The 20,307-nt window shown below is 38.6% G+C and overlaps 1 protein-coding gene across 7 annotated transcripts in view; it reads right to left on the reverse strand.

The window, feature by feature from the left end:
• LOC109487798 (calcium uptake protein 3, mitochondrial-like) overlaps positions 1-20,307 on the reverse strand; it is a 44,927-nt gene that overhangs the window by 10,878 nt on the left and 13,742 nt on the right. For all 7 annotated transcript variants that reach the window (XM_019791870.1, XM_019791871.1, XM_019791867.1 and 4 more), the window contains exons 2-6: positions 2,565-2,724; positions 2,099-2,130; positions 1,611-1,689; positions 1,272-1,319; positions 1,026-1,108 (exon numbers count right to left, since the gene is read on the reverse strand). In XM_019791870.1, the coding sequence (XP_019647429.1) occupies positions 1,026-1,108; positions 1,272-1,319; positions 1,611-1,689; positions 2,099-2,130; positions 2,565-2,724 (402 nt within the window). The remainder of the gene's footprint in view (positions 1-1,025; positions 1,109-1,271; positions 1,320-1,610; positions 1,690-2,098; positions 2,131-2,564; positions 2,725-20,307) is intronic.

The raw sequence follows: 20,307 nt of genomic DNA on the forward strand, positions 1-20,307 counted from the left end.
TTGTGTGCATTTTGCAAGAATTCTAGGAATGGTACAGGCATTTTGTCCACGGGAATGGAATGTTCACAGGCATGTCTCTGACCCACATCTATGCCCACATTCCTGAAAACCCTTGGGAAGACCTCTCTGCCCCAGATGGCCCTACTTTCTGTGACCCAGGGGCTCGTTCACTATACACTCAGGGGAGGAGTGCACTGTATCTATCTAGACTTAACAGGTACCAAGTCCTCAAAATTTTCCTCAAAATCATGAAAAATTAATGATTGCAGTGCCATGCAAACAATAACCCTAACAGCAACCACCGTCGCCATGGCAATGTATGTTTTCATTGTCAGTCTTGTTTATATATTCCAACATTTCATGACTTTACACAATGTGACGGCATGCTCAAGTTATATCAACTTATTTTATGCCGCCACCAACGCAGAGGAAAAATACAGGGCAAGACAATACTCATGTTCACTTCAATGAGTTACGTGAGGAAAGTTGTGTAAAGTGCCTTTCCCAAGGGCACAAGATTGGTGGCACGTCAGGAATCAAACACAGGACCTCTTGCTCATTTCTTACACTAGAAGAAACTGTAGATTTTGTATGCAATCCTCAGCTTCTTGAATTCCCCCAAGTGGACCACCATATTCCTGCTGGCTCCTGGCCAGATTCTGAGACCTTCATGCTCACCCCGTTTCCTGTATCTGAGCTTTTGACCTCCTGTCATTCTGCTGATCAATCTTCCCCCCACCCACCTGCTCTCAACCTACTCTGTCTGGACAGATACACAATTCCACAGCTAAACCACCTAAAACAATGCTGCCCAACCAAAATCTTTCTTACTATAGAATGTAACTGAGATGACAAAAAGACACATACTTTTTTCCCTTAAATCCCCAAATTTACAGTTTTTGGCTGACTGATTATCACGAAAGTGGAGAAACAAACTGTGCTGATGATCAGATGTATTTTCTGTCCAGTACATTCATGCCTCCTATCAGACAACATTAGAACTGCAGTCAGATTTCCCAACTTACCACCATGAACTCATTTTTGTCCACCCGCTGGTTCCCATCAGTGTCAAACATATTGAAAGCAATGTTGAACCCTGCATGAGGCTCTGTAAGGGGTAAATGTAGTGAATTATTCCATGTCATCTACATGTATGCAGCACAACAAGCTTTCAAGGATGCAAAATTCTTTTTTTAACAAATTTGCTCCATGCAAGGCCACATGAAATAATGCAAAAAGGAAGCTATTAATAGCAGTTTTCAAAGACTTACTTGTGAGAATACAGAGCAGGAACAGGTATTCTGTGAAAGAGATTATTCCTAGGGAAGGAAAGGAAAAAACAAATTTTACCTACGAAACATAATAATTGTTACATTACAACATTGCAGCAGCTTTTTGAAAACGTCCAGTTACCACAACCTCCCTGGGCTTTCTCTGTGTACAAAACCTAGAAAAAGAACATTGCACAACCACAAAATCCACTTATCATCAGAAATGAATAATGAAGTAAAAGATTTAAAATATCTGGTAGTGAGTTAACCTTGTAATCCTACAGTAAGTGCTCAAAGTTCAGTTTCAATCTAACGGTGTCACTTGGTTTAAGTCCTTACCTTCCTCATGCATGGAGCGGAAGAACTTTGTAGAACCCTTGTTTCGGGCAGGGGTCTTCTTCAGCATAAAAGCTACATCCTGTGGGACAAAGTCAAGTTGCAGAAGTTAAAAGAAAATTAGGCCGTACTGAGGGAGCATAATGATTCAGTACCTAGGGTAGAACGTACTGCACCTGTGTGGAACCCATAATGTATTGTGCATATCACTTCTGCAGAATGTCTCGTTTAAGGTCGTATTCATGTATTTAAAGATGCCGAGAGATTTGTGAGACCATGGTAACTTGTTAAATTTGGACCAACTATATATACATGTATATATCCTGATAATGACATGTCTTTAACCCCAGTGTGAATGAATGTTGAGATGAGGGCCACTCAGAAAACTACAATTGTATAAGGGCACAGCATCCCTGGTATCTAGATGATAATTATGGATCCTGGTGTAATGTAACCAGTAATCTAAGGATGTTCAAGAACAGTTTACTCACATCATCCATTAAGGGACGGCGACCAATGCGTGCTGCAGTTCAGAATACAAGAAAGTATTATTAGCAGATCATGAAGCTTTCATCAGCATACAAAAAGAGCTGAGTTGCACAGTGTGTGTACATGTACCTGTATCATAATATGTACTAACTGACACTGTAACAGTAGCATCAATTGCAAATTGACTTATTTTTGCTGGGATATAATATCCTGGTGGGAGTGGAAGGGACGTTTTTGTGGGGGTTTCAGTTTGTGGCTGAAAAATACTATAGCACTAAAACACATACCGGTACTTGTATTTACAGTGTGCAATACAGAAAACAGAGACCACTGCAAACATTTCCATATTTACAGTATACTATTGCACACACAGATGTAGCTGTATAATACATGACAACTGAAATGACAATGTATATTACAAAAAGACTACAATGGAAGAGAAACTGTCACGTCTGGACCAAAACTTACGTCTTGGCCTTTCCTCAGTCACGGACTCCAAGAAGTCCCTGGGGGTCATGTACATTTGACCTTTGTACTCCACCGAGGAGAACTCTCGGAAGCGGCGCTCGCGGTCCGACATCTTCTGCTGCGGCGGGGCCCGCTGCCAGAACTTTCTTTTCTCTTCTTCCTAAAATGAAAAAAAAATGATTTTAAATTTAGTATTTTAGTATGTAATACTAACCACATATGGACTCCACACCTATAACCTGTTGTTACTGCATTTAATGACTTATGGTCAGGTTTAACTGTAAAGAAACAGCAAGGGCAAGAGCAGATTGTAACAAGTTATTGCTGGGCATGTTAACTGCAGTGATGTCAGAATTCTCTAGGTGGCGCTGTTGATATGGCTATAGGTAACAGTCAGGGATTGTCAGTTTATAGAAATGGCATTCAAATTCAACTGATCAGTAAGTCACCTTCAGTATCTCTCAAACACTTTTTTATCCATGATAATTCTGAGCTGATGCATCAACTGTTTGAAGGCAAGAAAAACAGCCTTGTTTAGTCACTATTTGAAAATAATGATGGCTTTCCTGAAGAAAAATGTGTAAAACTAAATTGTAAAACTGTTAGATACAAGGGAACATTGGAAAGTCACAATGCAATAATAATATATAATAATGTACATGTTCTATGCTTTCATTCCAAACCAAGATGTATCAAAACAACATACATATTTTTTTAACAATAAATGTGATGAACAGTTTACATATGATCATACAGACACGTATCGTGAACTGTTCTTTGAGTTCATGAGAAATGTTTCATGAGTCTCCCTGAAAACAAACTTAGTAGACGTAAGTACAGAGAAAGGGGAGCTGGGCAGCTGTCTACAGTAAACTTACAGCTAGTAACACATTTGATGAAGTGTGATTGACACCAATATAAGCAATATCTCCATTGTATCACACAACATTTTGACATGATATATATATTATTGTGTAGTACATGTACTACAAACCTAACAGGAAGGCATTTTAGATTCTGCATCATTTCTTAAGCACATTATAATATTAACCACTCTTATTACCCCATAAAGTGTTATCTACAATCAGCTAACAAGGTACGATAAGCAGCGGTTATCTCCTGGGGTGGTCCTTTATTGGTGGTGAGAAAGTTTAGGTGAACTCACACCACTGGGTTCAGGACCTTTTTATGAGTCTCACATGTGCCTAGTGCCTTACACTGTACTACAACTGTGTCTTCTAGCAATAGTGTAGCAGCTTATAATTTACAAGTAGACTGTACTACATTGTTGTAATTAGCTACATGTACATGAAGGAATCTTAGTGCACAATGCTTTGCCTTGCACTGTCTTCTATCAATATATTGATGTATTAAAGTAGTATTTAAGTATTGTTACAGTAGTATTTTAGCTCAGAATCTACAATGTATACTAGATTATTGTAATTAGTTACATGTAGTCTTATACAAATATAACTTTCCCTTGCAGTGTACACTAGGTCTTTTATTAATATTGTAGTACTTAAGAATTGTCAACATTATTGTACATGCAATTAGCTAGTACTGTCTTACACAATGCTTTGTCTTACATTGTACCTGTTACAATCGTTGTGCAATAAACATTGACTTGCCTCTCTTTTAAGAAAGCCTCAGGCTGATTTTTCTCCACAAAAGTAATACTAAAAAAGTATGATATATATAGCTACTGGATGAATATTTTTTATTAAGGTTTTAAGGAATGCAATGTAGATAAATGCTACAAGCAAAATTATCAGTCACTATGGTTTATTATGTATGGTTAGTAGAAATCTAGGCTAGGATTCTATAAAAGAAATTTCCAAAACTCAATTATAACAGACTATTTTAGAACATGCTGAAATATCTTTATGTCATTTCAACCTCTAAATCAGCCTTAGGTTTGTCCCTTGGCACATCTTTCTCAAACCTTCCGACATTTTCCACCTATGGTGTAACGGTCTCATACGTTTCTGGATGCTGCAGAAGGAATTCTAGATATTCCTTAAGTTGTCTGGCCTAATTCTACCCTGTAAGGTGTTAATCTCCTAAGCTGAACTTAAATAGACACTAAAATTCCTGTCTGCCATAGTCAAGGAATGTTAGATATTCCAAAATAGGAAATTTCTCTTGACTTGGACAGTACATGGGCTGTATTATGAATAAAGTTGCTCTAGTACGTCCTATTTTCAAGAAATTCAATATATGACTCAAGTTTTGTATAATTAATAATTCTGGCCTGTCTTCAAACTTGAATGAAGTTGTTATCAACATTGTCTCATTTAAATGTCATTAGAAGCATAGGTCACAAAATATCATTTCAGTCTGTAGTCATGATAAAAATGACCTTAATATTTCAGGATACAAACAGGAACATGCAAGAGAAACAAACAGCTTTGTAAGAAACTAAAAATAGTCTGATAGCTATGAGAAAGTGAATCCAGCAGATTAAAAGCTTACCTAAGACAGTGTAATCTGAGTCCAAATAGTTGGAATGATTTCTGGAAGATCATACCAGAATTCAAAGTACTACTAGTACTACTACTACTAGTACCAGAATGGCAAGTTGTATGCAAGTCATAGCAATCTCAGAGAATGCTAAATTGAATGATGGTGTATCATTTCACTGAGAAGAAAACAATGTGGTGGAAATAAGTCTTCAGCTTATACCTGTTCTGTATATGATTGGTCACTTTTGATGTCAACGGACCATTTCAAAAATAATGCTAACGCTAAAACAAACAGCCTTATGAACTATTGTCTGCCGGAAACAGAGTGTATGAAATTCTTATTTGTGCAAACAAGTCCTTGGGCCAGAATTGTGTAAAGCCTGCACAGAGTCTACATGTACATCACTACCAGTGCTTGTCAGAGCAAGGCAAATCTAGGAGCTTACTGCTAAGGACGGCCTCTCTCGGAGGATGAAAGGCTTTGTGAACACTGTTCTGTGAAGGCGCAATTCTGTCAACGTACAAGCACTGACTATTCCAACAATTGTCACATCAAGCTCTTTCAGAAATCTCCAAGCAGATCCTGCAGTGGCAAGGCTAGTACTTAGTTTGCAGTCTGAGAAAATTAGAGGTGTTCACAGAACTATATGTTCATGGTGGCAGCAGGTGCAGAAAAAAGAAAGTCGGCAAATAATTTGTTAATGGTAAATGATATGACAGAATTGACTGCAAATGGATTCAGGAAAACAGCAGTCATTGTGAGCCCAAGAAAAACCCATGGAGCTTAATAATATCAAGGTGGCTAATAATTAATGTATTCTGTCAAAATGAATGAGCCTTTCATTCCAACTGCCCTCAGTCTATACAGTGAAGATGTATGTTAAAGTTAAAAGTATATACCGTACTCCTGTACTATGTCTAACAGCACAAAACCAATGCACAAAGCCTTAACTTCCTGACTACATGTATGAGTCTTCGACCACCTGGCAGAGCTATTTGAACAATGTTGTGGCAACAACCTAAAAAAACATTGATAAAAGACGGGGAATGTGATTTCCCATGACGGACTGCAAATTATGGTCTATAGGTCGGCATGACTTTCTGACACAGGTATTTAGTGCTCACGTCTCTATGGACTTTCTGTGCCCACAGCCTATATATAACCTCTCTTGGTAACTGGTACCACCAGGTAGGTATTTACTACTCTTGTGTATGGAGTCTCACCTGTAATTAAGGCATCAGAGATACCTGAAAAGTACCTTCATGGCATGAGACTCTCTCATTCATTTGTGTCTTGAAGTTGTTTTGTTTGTGGAGAAAAGTGCTGATACTATGACAAAACAGCCTTGCAGAATGATCCCAGCACTGTCATACAGGATACTTTACCCTTTTCAAGTGTTGTATATGGCAACTATAGTCTTGTTCCCATTACACCACATGACAAGAATGTCTTTACAGCACAGAGAGTCCATCGGACATCAAAGCCGGCCGTGCTCGGAGCTAAGAGGGCTTCTGTTTCAACGGACAATACTGCGAACACGGGGCGGATTATGTCGGATTATCCCGCGCTCTTCCTACCTACAGGATCTATCTCTAGGTTTGGGAAATAAAAGACAACAAAGTCGCGATGCACGAATGACAGACCTTCCACACTCTGGCAATAAGGAATGTTAATTATACCACTGATATCCCACATTCCCAACGTTTAAGACATTTTTAGAGCAAGACATCTTGTATAGGAACTTGAAGACACCGTTACCTGAAGGAGTTCCAACTGTCTGAGTTCACTACTGAGTGAAAGGATTTCGTGATGAGACGTATAGATAAGATTGAAGATAAGAAGTTGATGGAGACTATACATGCTACTTTGAACAAACACTTCCTTCACTTTCCATACAACACAGCTTATCTGGATGATGCAAACCAAATGCAGCAACAACTTTCATTTTTTTTTAACTTAATTATAAAAGTATTTGTGGAGCAGCCCTGTGGATTAAATGGCATAAACAATCTAGTTTTAAACCAGTTTCAGTATTGGGCTCTAACTTCGCCAAGATGACAGGTTGGTCCAGCCAGAACCATGTAGGTTTTTTTTTTCCTCATTACTGTACATGTAATTGTCTGTCATCAGCCTCGTTATACAGGCACACCACAAAAGGACCACCCTAGGCTAGACACCATAGCCTTTGGTACTCCTTCTTTCTAGGTTCCCCAGGACCATAACAATATTTTCATCTACACATTGTACATCATACAGAGGAATTTGTATCATGTGGGCTATGGTTTTGAAATTTGTTTTGAAACAAGATGTATGTTTTTATTTTTCAAGTGTAAGTCTTTAAAACAATTGCACAAAATATCTTAGTACCAATGACACAAATGACAGACAGAAGTATGACCCGGTTTAGATAAAATTATATGATTCTTTGAAGCCAATTTAAAGTGAGCAAAAGGCCATGTTCTACAATGAAGCCAATTAACACAGACATCTGTAACTTATAATGATAGTCAAAATGTTTGTCTTGCAAATATCTCAGACCCTTACTACCATAACTTAGATAGTTTTACAGCAATTAATCTTTTGTTCTTTTCAAAGGGAATTAAGCCCTAAGTACATGTGCAGAAACATTAAGAGGGTCTTGATGGAGAAGTGTTGTCATCAGTGGACCACACCCTACAATTAAGGCTACAGTTTCCTCCAACTCCAGCCAAATGTCTGAGAATGATAGACACAAGCAGCAGTGTCTGACCCTGTGAACTGTACTTGACATAACATTCGGGAGGCCCCCATACACAAACCATCAGAAGCACTGTCCCAGAACGTAATGTGGTTAAATATTCCAATAAGTAGGACTTCACAATCTGAGAGACCTGCCTAGATTCAGCAGCTAGTGAAGTGTTTAACTTTTCTTTTAGATAATCTTATCAATAATCAGCAACCAAGTCAACTGTCAACAATAATTAGACACCTTTTAACCCTTGACCAGACTGGTACCAGCATGTACCTCAGTTGCAATGTGTTCTTTGGCATGTACAGGTCTTGGAGTTTTTTGTCTAATGCCTTCAGCACATTTTTTTTGGAATTGATTTCTGTTGCATTTTTGGTCAATGTTTCATCAGAATTTTGTCCATAGCATATAATATTTTTCTGACAAAACAATTGGAAATTGTAGCCAGGATATCATCCTTATGTATGCCAACATGTATTCTGCAGTGGTGCATATGTCTAGATACAAGTAGGTGCTCCTGTCACTATCATCCTATCCTTCTACTATGTCTTGTATCTAATATAGCCACTTTGCATCCACACAGCACTTTGCATCCACACAGCACTTGTGGCTTGTGCCAGTCCTAATACACCAGTAAGTCGTGTCCTTCTAAGTAAGTCAGAGCATTCTGGCATCCATCTTCCTTTAAGTAGCAGTTTCAACACATCAATTTTGCCATCAAAGTCGTACACTCTCCAGATCTGTTGTTGAAAATAAGCCTGCCTGTCTCCCAACTGTCTACAGTTTTGTCACTTACTGCTGTTCTGACGCACTTCCCAGTAGGGACCTCTACAACCTCACCAGCTAGTTGTTTGGTCTTTCCTTGCTTGAGTGTGTCTAGTTGTCCCACAAAACTGTCCCTATGTACTTGTCCATCATTTTGCCTACGTGCTAAGATTCATGCAAAGATTATGGTCTTTAACCCATTTATATCTTGTGTGAAAGAAAGCATACGTCCACAAAGGGACGAAGAATGAACTTGACAGTTTATTTAACAAAAAGAAGTGCACCCTTGAGCCAATCCATGCTGTATGGCACTTTTGGCAGACTTTGGCATTTTGAACTATGTCTAAGACACAACTGATTATGCAAGAAAATGCCTAGCCTATAGGGTGTGTCCTTTGGTGGACAATCAACTCTGAAACTGTGTTTATTACATGTAACATCTTTCTTTTGGAAAGCCCAGATTTTTCTGGTACATTGTACATTGTACTTATTGCTTTTAACTCTGAAACACTGAAACATCTTTCATGAAAGCTCAGATTTTACTGGTACTTGACAATTAACACTGAAACATCTTATTTAAAGTTATCATGTGATTCTACCAGTACTTGTTGGTTTGCTGGTTACATGTACAGACCAACCTGACTTTGGGCTTTGTCCTTGACCCACATATAATTTAATATAAATGATTCCAAGCAACAAAAGTTCCACAATGTTTAATTTTAGCTGAGGTTTGAGCTATCCAACTACTTTCTACAATTTATCTAAAGTACTGTCAATATGACAAAATCTGATAGCAGTTAGAGTAACAGTCTCTAAGTATACAAGTGTTCCCTGAAAAGAAGTATTTAACAGAATCTGATGTTTAATTTACAGTTGATTGATACCTCAGAGTGTCAGCTTCAGGAAATTTCACACAAACATCCTTGCCTTGGGGTCCATTAAGCTTGAGTACTCCACTAATGGGTGGTTAACGGTTAGGTGTGGTTGACCAGACTCTGACGCTGTAAAAGTTATACTTGTACATGACAGCTGAGGACGTTTAAGTGGTCCTCATTCCCACCATTGTTCTGACATGCTCGGTGACACAATGTTCGGTCTGTGGAGTAACAAACTGACAAGGCACCATTGCTCGTAGCCTCTCAGTACACTTATACTGTTTAAAAAAACACTCAGAGGAGCATGATTTATAGAATGTGAGATGAATATATTATGATTTTGGACACCGTGAAACAATGTTGAAGAAAAACAACTTCGTTGTTGCTCTTGCTTTGTAATACCAGTAAAGATTCTTTTTCTTTGATATCAAAAACTACCTGTTAAGTATCATTCAACAACTTCTTAATATTAATTGAGACAGGAATCTAATAAAAAAAAGTATGTGGAATTTCTCTTTATATGGCTGCAAGAGACTGTAGGTATTTTTCAATGACAATGTACAAATTTTTCTGAACGTATCGTATAAAAAGGATACCATTATATGACTATCATTATAGTTGAGTAGTACATTGTATACAGTACTAGTATGTCAGAGAGAATGTGACTAAAAGTTGTGATATCTTTTCTCATAACTGTTGCTCTCACACATTTGGGGAATGCCTGAAAAACCTTGAACACAGATGTAAATGTTGTGAGCAAATCCAGAGCAAAACCAAGGCGGTTCAAAAAACTTGGCAAAACCCAGAACCTTTAGATTCTACAACAAGTCTACAATAACCACACCACCACTTTAGAACCTTAACTCTTGCTGTAGGTGTCAATGCTGATATAAAGCCGCCTGTCATCACCAGTGTTGTACCTCCTGACCAGCAGTTGTGCACAGCATACAACACGATACTTTCAGTATGTCAAGAATTTGGCCAAAATATGACATTGTGCTGCACTTAGGCCTGGTGCGAGTGTTATGTGGGTCCCGCTGACAGATGGTTCCAAACAATGTTTAACAAAGTTATACTTTCCCATAGCAGGCACCCCCCTTGCACCTTGAGTACTGAGTTAGGGCTAATTTCACTCTAACTTCTCCGTGGGTGGTATGGAATTTTCATGGACCTCTCCATACCTTTCAGAACTTTATTGAAGAAAAGATTCTTGCCCCAGTTTTATTACTTTGAAATTCTTTTTTTCTGACTGACTTTTGACAAGACAAGGTCATCATTGGTCACACACAATTTGAAAGTTGAATACAAAATAATTTCAAAGATCAAGATCTCAGAAAGTATAACAATTATAACATGTATTTGCATTGCTTTTGGACATTGCAATGTCATAAATGCCTCTTTTATGCAATAGTATCGTCATATGACAATTTATTATGATGATTTGTTCCAGGTCTTTTTTTTCTGTGGTTCATACCTTGAAAAGTTGAAAATATTGATGTTGAAATGCTTTCTTTCCATCTCTAAAAGTAGGGCAGTAGTGAAATGTAAGTCATTTAGCAGAACAGCAGCCAGCTATGTAAAGGCAAATTCCGGTGCCGACTTCCTTCCGTTTCAACCAAGCCAAGAAATCCCGTCCAGATTTGAGCTGACGATTGATTCTGCTAGCCTTGTGACATCTACCCTTTCTTTCAATTACAAATTCTTGAATCCCTGAAAAAAAATTAAGACGAAAAATGACATCCCACACAAATTCTTTCTGAACTGTAAAAATTGGTTTAATAATCAACTTTTTGCTGAGAAGTTACTGATTCATGCATTCTTTTATTTGCTCATCCATCTATCTGCTATTCATTTGTTCATTCATGCATATATATACTGTACATTAATTTTCCTCATATAAGAACAGTACAACTGTCTGGTCTGTATGAGTGTTCCAGCTGGATTGTCCTAACCTGGTATGCGTTTCCCCACTTGAAGAGGACAAGCTATCTTAGTCAGGCTGATCTCCCCTCCAACATTTCACACATACCTCCACACTTCACCCAGAACCCTACACAGTCCGGCATTTCCAACCCGACAAATCACTCCAACTCATTCACAATCAGGCAAATTCTTCAGATGGTTTGGACTCCTTCTCTGGGGGTGTCCCTCTTAGCAAAAAAGTTGGTTACCTGTGAAGGTATGTTCAATGTTCCAGGTCAATTGGAAGTCTGTTAGCAGGTACAGCTGACTTAATAGCTGGTGTGGTACTTAGGAGGTGACAGGGGGAATGCCGACAATTTGATCCAGCGCTTGAGTCCGCTGTCATCACGCGCCACTCAAAATGTCATCCCTTCTCTGACCTAAAGCGCACATAGTTTTTCACTTTTAATGGAGCTTGCACGGCCGGAGCCAAGGAAAACACCGGTGCTCAAGTGGAGAGATCCGGATGATACTTCTGACCATGGGATTTCTTATCTGTGGTATTGCAAAAATCTTGCCTTTGTCTTGGCAAAGAGTTGTAGGTTGAATGTGGCAAGTCTTGCATACGAGTTAAACTCTACGTAGCCAACTGAGAAATGTCAGGAATGTGTTTTCTTCCTTTTTCAATAAGAGAAAGTCTCTTCTTTTCCCAGACAGTACTAGTCTTGCATATTCAAAACATATATGTACTGTATGTTATGTATATTATCAAAGAGTACAAAGTATCTCTGATGTTTCCTATTCTCATGGATGTTAATGAAAAAAGTTCCCTCGAGACTAAGTATACCTGTAGTCCAAAAGGAATGCAGTTTCTTGTTCATGTCCAAAAAAGGCAAAGATGCTATGCGATTCAAAACAAATACCAAAGAGTCCTAACCCCCATACATACCCTCGGTATGCTGTGAAAGAAAACTGACTCATCTAACCCCTTGGTGAACCACACATTTGAGCTAATATTGCCTATGATACAGATTGTTACAAGTCAAGAGTTAGTGGATCATCAGATGTACTTCCTTTATTGAATGTGGACTTTGTACCTAGATTTGAGTTGCATTTGAAAAATACCAGAATCCCAACACAATTGTCATAATTCAGCAGAACTGCATGTAACAACACCAGGTCCTGCTATTATAGCTGTGTTTATTCAACCTGAATGAACCTGGTCACCTACACTTCACGGGTCATCAAACAGGCAGAGACAGACATCAACAGCCTGGAAGTTGCTTCCTGGACTTTTCAGAACAAGTTCAAGTAAAAATACAAAAGGATTTCAAGGTCCAGACCTGGAAAAGTCTATAATACCACCGTTAGAACATTGCCATCTAGACACCTTGATAAATAGTTGACGAACATCCAAACCTTCGCTGACGTAACATCGCTCCTTTGAAGTACCGACGTCTCAACTAGACCCATACCAAAGTGCAACTTCTTTGTCCCGACTGAAAGGTAACCAATATACCTGACGTTGTTTTGTGTCAAGTAAATGACACTTTAAAACATGTTTGCGACGGCGCTTTATGCGTCCTGAGTCATATTTAATAGCCCGTTCCCTCCCAAATGGAACAAAGGGTTGAAAATGTAGGTGGGTTGGTGGGTAAACAGGTGTCAGTGTTGAACATTTAGTGTGTGTGCTAACAGGTGGGCTGGTTGTAGTAAACAGGCTGTTCCAGCTCAGACTGTTGGAATGGGGGACTCCTTTGATGATACTGTGACAATCGTGACGTCAAATACCATTTAGGTGAAAAATCTACCATGGCAATGCCCTACAGGTTGGAATATGCTTTGGTTATGTAAGGGGGGAGACCATAGATTGCGAAATTCAGAGAAATTCTCCTAGTTCTTTTAGACAAGGACAATAAACAGTGGACCACAGCTTAGCGTCCAGTCCTAAAGACTGTGACCCTTTACAGTAGCGAGCAACAGCCGGGATTTGAACTCTCAGTCTTTTGGTCCAGAGGCAGGGTCACTAACCACTGGACTACGCAAGCTACATTGTATGTAACCTTCATGAAAAGATACCGGTATTGCATGAAGGATTGAAAATCAAGTTAGACAATTTTCACATCAAGCCTCAAATGTGTGGTTCCATCAGATTGGTATTGGAAAGTAGTTTAATTCTTAACTTCAAATCAGCACTATCTTGTCTGGAGGTCTAGATGTCAAATGCAATCTACTTTCTGAAACTCGATTAAAAGTTAATATTGATACCTTTACTTTCAATTCCAGAGACTATTGCATATAGAAGGTCACAAAGGTAGCTCATGTCCAATTTGATACAGACAAAAAAGCCCTGTACTTTTTATCATGGCATCTTGATTATTATAAATGACAGGACAGTCAGACAGTTTGACAGGGATAAATGGATTATATCCATGGATTACTGCAAAGTGCCCAAAGCCATGACATTTCAATGCAATTGCCTATGACTTTCAAGGTCTTCTGATGACATCTTATTACATAATCAGGATATGGAAAATTGCAAGTTGAATGTACTTTCCATGGAGACAAAGTGCTAGGGCAAAAGTCTATAGTTGACTGCTCAAGAGCATGAATCTGAAAAAGTCTATAACTAAGCTTTTAAACATACATGTAGTAATACAACGAAGTTTTTAGCATGTTTTCTGATACATAAATGTCAAGAATATGCTGTATACTAGTGTAGAATAGTACCTTTAGTTATGTAACCCTACAGAAATATCTATGCTGTGCACCTGTGCACCCACAGTAAAAATTAAAAAATACCTCTGCGATTCCAGAACAAGCTGCTAGGGGGCTCAAACTTATGTCCCTTCTTCCTAAGCACAAGAGCTTATAATCTACCATCTAAAATCCATGGCCCTACCATGTCCAGATCACAAGATATCAATACTGGACATTCCACTGCAGTACCATAACAAGCTGCCAGGGGGCCCAAAATCTACCTACCTCATCAAGATCTACTGATCTACAAAGTTTCATAGCAAGCCATCCATAGCTTCTGGAGTTATTGTGCTAAACCACATGCATTATTAACACACACATACACACAAATGCTACCAAAAACATAACCTTCTTGGCAAAGGTAATGATACATGTAGGTGCACAGCTCCTACATGTATATTGTGTGTACAAAAGTGCATATGCAGCACCCAGTATTTCCAAACTCACCCCACCCATCTCACTGATCACCCCAGAATGTTAAATAGAGCAGGACAGGGCAAACAGAATTAGAGGGTACTTCACAAATACCACCACTTCAGACTGAAGTGACAGAAAAATGTTGCGTTATCAGTGCAGGCACACTCCAGGCTTGTTAGCGTGGTGTGGCTCTAAATTGAACATGGCAGCCGCATGTTCCTTATCACAGTACCGTTACTATCTCCACCATTTCAACAGCCACGCTGGACTGCATGGGACTTTGTTATGTTATGTTTAAAACAATAAGTACGAGTCAAAACGAGCAGATATTTTAGAGTCAGCATTTTCGGTTTAGACTTGTCAATGAGTAGTCACATGTTATCAATATTGTTCCTCATTCTTTGTTCGTTTTTTTTAATAAAACTTGCAATTAGCCTTTGGGCATATCATGATATTATGTTCATGAACAGTGGCAGATTTTCAGTCATGAGACTAAGCTCAACAGAATTATTCTCAAATGTTGGATTTCCCTAAAATACATGTAGCGATGACAATTCCAGTTATCTCTGAGTTATCCAATGTAGGTGATTGTAGCAAGGAGCTTTGATATACAGACATGTACAGTCAACATAACCATTTGTCTACCCTTGTTAGGCCATGTTGATTTGATTATATGGATTACATCCTCCGGGAACCCCAAAATTGATGCGCGCGTGCGAATAAAAAAAAAGTTTTGCAAAAAAAAAGTTGTTTTCATTATGAAATCTACGTGGTCATGAGGGTTGAACAAATGGGACAGAATATGGTTTGGCGAATAATCTAGTCTTCAAGTTCATTTCTTTACAATTTCGTCTTTTTTCGTTTGATTTTGGCATTCTACGACATTGGTATGGTTTTTTTTGTAACTTACGGTATATTTTTGCTCATTTTGCAACTGTTTTGTACGATTTACAGTATGGTTGAAAACTTTTTTTTTTTTGAAACGGCCGAAAATTCATGCGCGCGCGGATGTCATCCATATAATCAAATCAACATGGCCTTATAATCTAAAAAAAAAACTTAACTACATGCTTCTTCTCACAATTTTGTTCATCCATTCAGTTCTAATATTTTACATTTTACACAACATTGTTGTTGTTAAAATGTTTTTCACTGAGCATTTTTCCCTACGTTTCACATGAAAATGGCCCAAACTTTCAGACTTATCAAAACCATGCATGCAGGGGATATAGTTGAAGACGAAACGTTTACATTTCTGTAAGGTCATGTCACTCTGTAAAGAGCAGAGACTTTGAAGCTGACTGTTGCAAAAGAAACAACTAGGATAAAGAGGGTAATGTGTTTCCAGCACTGTTATAACAGTACGAAGCGGTGACAATGGCTTAAAAGCAAAAAAGCTGAGAGCCGTCTTTAGAGCAAGTGTCAAGGGTAGGAGTGGACATAAAAGCAAGCCTGTTTACTTCTAATCCAGAAACAAACTGTCTTTGTTACAGGCAGGCAGGTGTGTTGTACCACAGCAAAAATCAACTTCAAAAAGACCGTATGTACAGTGCCCACAAGATACACAAAGTCTCATGGTCTCAAAGTGTGTATTTACTTCTTTTTATTTCTGAGTTGTAGATGGATTACACCAGCTTTAAATAGTCCACAATTATAATTCATATCTTAAGAGTTCTGAATCTGTATTAGTAGAAGTTATTATGAAGCAAGTTCAAACTGAAATTTCCAACACAAGAAATTGGACTTAGTACGCAGATTTTTGACTGTACAACTCCAGTCTTGTGTTCGAAATTTCAGTTTAAATTTGCTTCACACAATTATAATTTGTTACATCCAAAACTATAATCATGCCAAGAACCCATCACATATGTCCCATTCAAAGAAATGCTAGACACTTGGGCCAGGGATAATGTACATAACAGTAATGTTATTCACATTACAGCTTAATTTCTGAATTTTCTGATTTTGTATATACACAATATCTGCAAATTAAAATGTATACATTGTAGACCTGTTCTAAAAATACAGTGAAAGGGTGAAACATGCTATCTTGATGAAGGACTGTATTTAATGTAACTACTCGCCGAGGTACCATATCAATCAACCTGTCCAGGCCCTATTCAACCCTGCTGTTGTCCTATCTGAGCCAACCTTTCCTGGCAAACATATCATATCAGACACGGTACAATAACGATTAATAAGCCCACTTGTAACTCTATCAACACATCAAAATTCCTCCATGTCCGAGTAGTCTGCGGCATGTAGTCATACTTCATGAGGTTCCGCTCCTATGGTTCTCTAAGACCAACCCTCTAGGTGATAAACAGCTGAACATTCCTATAAGATAATGTTGCTTGCTTTGTATTGTCCAACTTCATTTACGTCCCATGTTAAAGGCGATAACAATATTTTTACTTCAGTACCGTGAAGATGTTTTTCAATGACCTCCTCTTGGCATTACCGGGGCTCTGATGTGGGCTTTTGAGCATCCATATCTATGACAGGTTTACCCAAACTTGCTGCTATCTTTTCAACACTCTTCCTTCCTCGGCTGCCATGTTCAATTCACTTGCAGTCATCCTGCATGTTTGCTCCTTCTGTAAACAGGGCTGTGAGACAACACTGGGGATAAGGTATGTAGCAAAGAATGGCTGCTATGTACAGGGAAACGGAATACGCTCCTACACACCACCATCACAAGGGGAACTTCAGATTTTATCTTCTCTGCTCTCTTTTGCCGGACTTCTTAAATTAAAAAGACTCATTTATTATCATACAAACTACAAAGTCTCTGGAAGTAGACATGAGTAATTATAATATATACTGTATCAATGAAAGTACTTCTTGGCAGAACAAATATCAAATTTTCTCCTATCTAAGATATACAACAGCTGGGCTGGAAATACCACCTGAAGATGTAGGCTAGTGCAGGTAAAATTGGAGCTGTGCAGGTATTTCTGATGCCTACCTACACCTAACATATACTGGGTATATGCAGGTTACTACAGGTAAAATTGGAGCTGTGCAGGTATTTCTGAATCTGATGTCTACATGTACCTGCACCTAACCTGAACTGGTCCATGTACTGGGTTTACAAAATGTACACCTACTAGGTGTTGGCTGTCATAAATGACTGTCACCACCTAAGAAATACTGGGTTTGAACTTTCTGAACAGTTTTCAGTGTGATCCATACTTTGCAAATTCTGAATTTGCCCTTTAGTATTCCTTTAGTAATTACATAGAGTACGTACATGTAGCTCAGTAGTTAAGTTACCGGTAGGTTCAAAAGATAGAAGAAGAGTTCACTAGACTGAATGTTGTTGCCACAAACCAGAAATTGAAGTTGCTTTGACTGAACAGAGTCCTTACCTTCCAAGTACCTTCCACTTACAAATGTAAGCACATCTTTACCTCTAACAACTTAATGACTGGACAAACAACACAGCATTTAGCCATAATGGATACCTTGGAAGGTCAAAGGAAAATGTAAAATAAAATCACATTACCTATAGTAGTGACAGCCATCCTTACAATGGATGCTCTCATTGTTTCTAATAGCTACAAGTATGTTGACTAAACACATAACTGTGAGTCCATCTATTCTGTACAAAATATAGGCAGCTTAAGGCAAGGTCATCACCAAGAAAAGAGTTACTTGAGCAACTGGAGATGATTTTGCAAACGGTCAGACATTTCATTGTAGCATCCATGCACTGCCTTTTGTCAGTGACACTCTTCACTCATACATGTATCTGTAACTGGTTTTTGGCACATTTTATTACCTGGATGTCTAACATTCATCAACATACCAATAGGACATCCTTGCTCAAGTTAAAAAATAAAAAAACAAGGATGATGAGCAAACGAAAACTGCAGTTAGGAAGAACACTTATTTTTCTTATTTTACCTTTGCCAATAGATTTTCAGACGTAAATACCTTTTAAGATGAAATCTTATAGTCATGAAGTCATGTCTATTTTAAAACTTGCTTAATGTTGGAAAACACTTGGATTTCCAGTGACTCGTATAAGCCGAACGGTTAAGTAATCAGCACATATTCCACACACAAAGACAGTTCAGGGTCGGCTGTGGCCTTATCAGTGTCCAGTGTCATCGGAGAGGTCCCACTCTTCTGAAGTCTACTTCTGAAGGCAGTCATGCCGTTGGGAAAAGTGGTGGAAAAGTAAGAAGGTCAACATTGCTGGAGTCATCGGTAAAGCCCGTCGTGTTGACCGACGTTTCAACTTGTTGAAACATTACAGGGGTAACCGTCAGACGTGCCACCAGCTTGTTTACTGGGCCTTTGAAAAATCTTCCCCTCTCCAAACATCGTTTGAGCCAGGGTACTTCAGAAATGGAAAACACATACAATCAATAGCTACAGTATGTACAAGAATGTTGATATGAAATTAGATTATTTTACTCCTAAATGGGAAGAGATGTATATCATGCTGTGTGTACTGGTTCATATGCCATCAGCAATAATGGTCATTGATTCATAATATGAAATTGGATCAGAATCAGTCAAATTACTGAATCCATTTCTCTTCAACTGTCCTATCTTCTCAATGTTCCTATGTTGGATTGAGAAACAAGAGCCATCGATACTGTGACAAAGAATCTTAAACCTTCCAACACTGTCAGCACTGCACACTCCAAGAACAGGTTTTCTGAACACAACGTACATGTACATGTATTACAAAAAATCCAAAACTGATTTTCCCAGCCTTGAGATTTGTACAGTAACCTTAGGCCACGCCAATTTAATTTGCTGGTTTTCGGATCCACCCGCTTCATTTTTTCTTCTGATTTGCAAAAAAAAACATTTCAGGCTCTGAATCAATTCCAAAATGCCCCAACAGTTGTCCCTTCTCTTCAGAGTTGTTACTGTTTTTCCATCTATTGTTCATTGATTGAATTACAAACCAGCCTGGTATGTTGACTAAGTCTTCATGGCTCCTACTGTAGCATTTGGGGCTATCATAGGATGCCTTGGCCTGTTTTCATTTTTTTTTGCCCTGTCGCTTCATATTTTTCCTGAAAAAATCCGAGAACCAACAAATCAAATTGGTGTGGCCTAAGTCTGCTCTCTCCTCGATCCATCATTAGCGGCCTATGCACACAAACATGTAGCCTTTAATCTCCCCAGTCTATGGCTTTTTAACATCCCAGAGTACTGCCTTTGATTGGAAAGTGCTGCCTTATACCAACAACTACAGGTGGAGTGGTCTAAGGTGACTTTGTTATGTATCTATGTGGGCTATGTTTCTAGGACAGTCATTGTGTCCAGTTAGTTGACCAAAGCAGGCTTACAATTCCATTGTTTCCCGTTGTTAAACTCTTAAGAACCTTGTGGTAGGAACCAGAAAAGGCCGGCTTATAACGCCATAGACAATCTCTTTTTGTTGGCGCAGTTTTGACATGGGAAAAGTCGTTGGTGTTTCGAGGAGCTTTCACGGCTGGGGCACGCGTTGAATCGACAGGTGGGTGATCTGTTGTCCCTGAGAAAGTTCCAAACCCAATCAAAGTGGTGTTGTCTTCTTAACTGCCATGGTACAGGCCGAAACAATGCAACAGACCTGCACAAATATTTACCTTGAGCTCACATCAAAGGGACGGTACTCCTCTTTACCTGGGAAATCGGCTTCAATGACTCCTAAAAAAATCTACAGAGGTTTGTTAATATACATCATATTTAGTTTTAGCATCCTTTCTTCTACCCAGTATAGCTTGTTTTCTAGAGACTACCATATACTTTCATTTTTAAAATGTATGTTATATAATTAAATCTAGCAAAATTTCACTGAAATTTATCTATAACATGAACTAAA

Source organism: Branchiostoma belcheri, unplaced genomic scaffold (genome assembly GCF_001625305.1).
Source record: "Branchiostoma belcheri isolate BF01 breed outbred unplaced genomic scaffold, Haploidv18h27 scaffold9, whole genome shotgun sequence".
In the NCBI taxonomy this organism is placed as follows: Eukaryota; Metazoa; Chordata; class Leptocardii; order Amphioxiformes; family Branchiostomatidae; genus Branchiostoma; species Branchiostoma belcheri.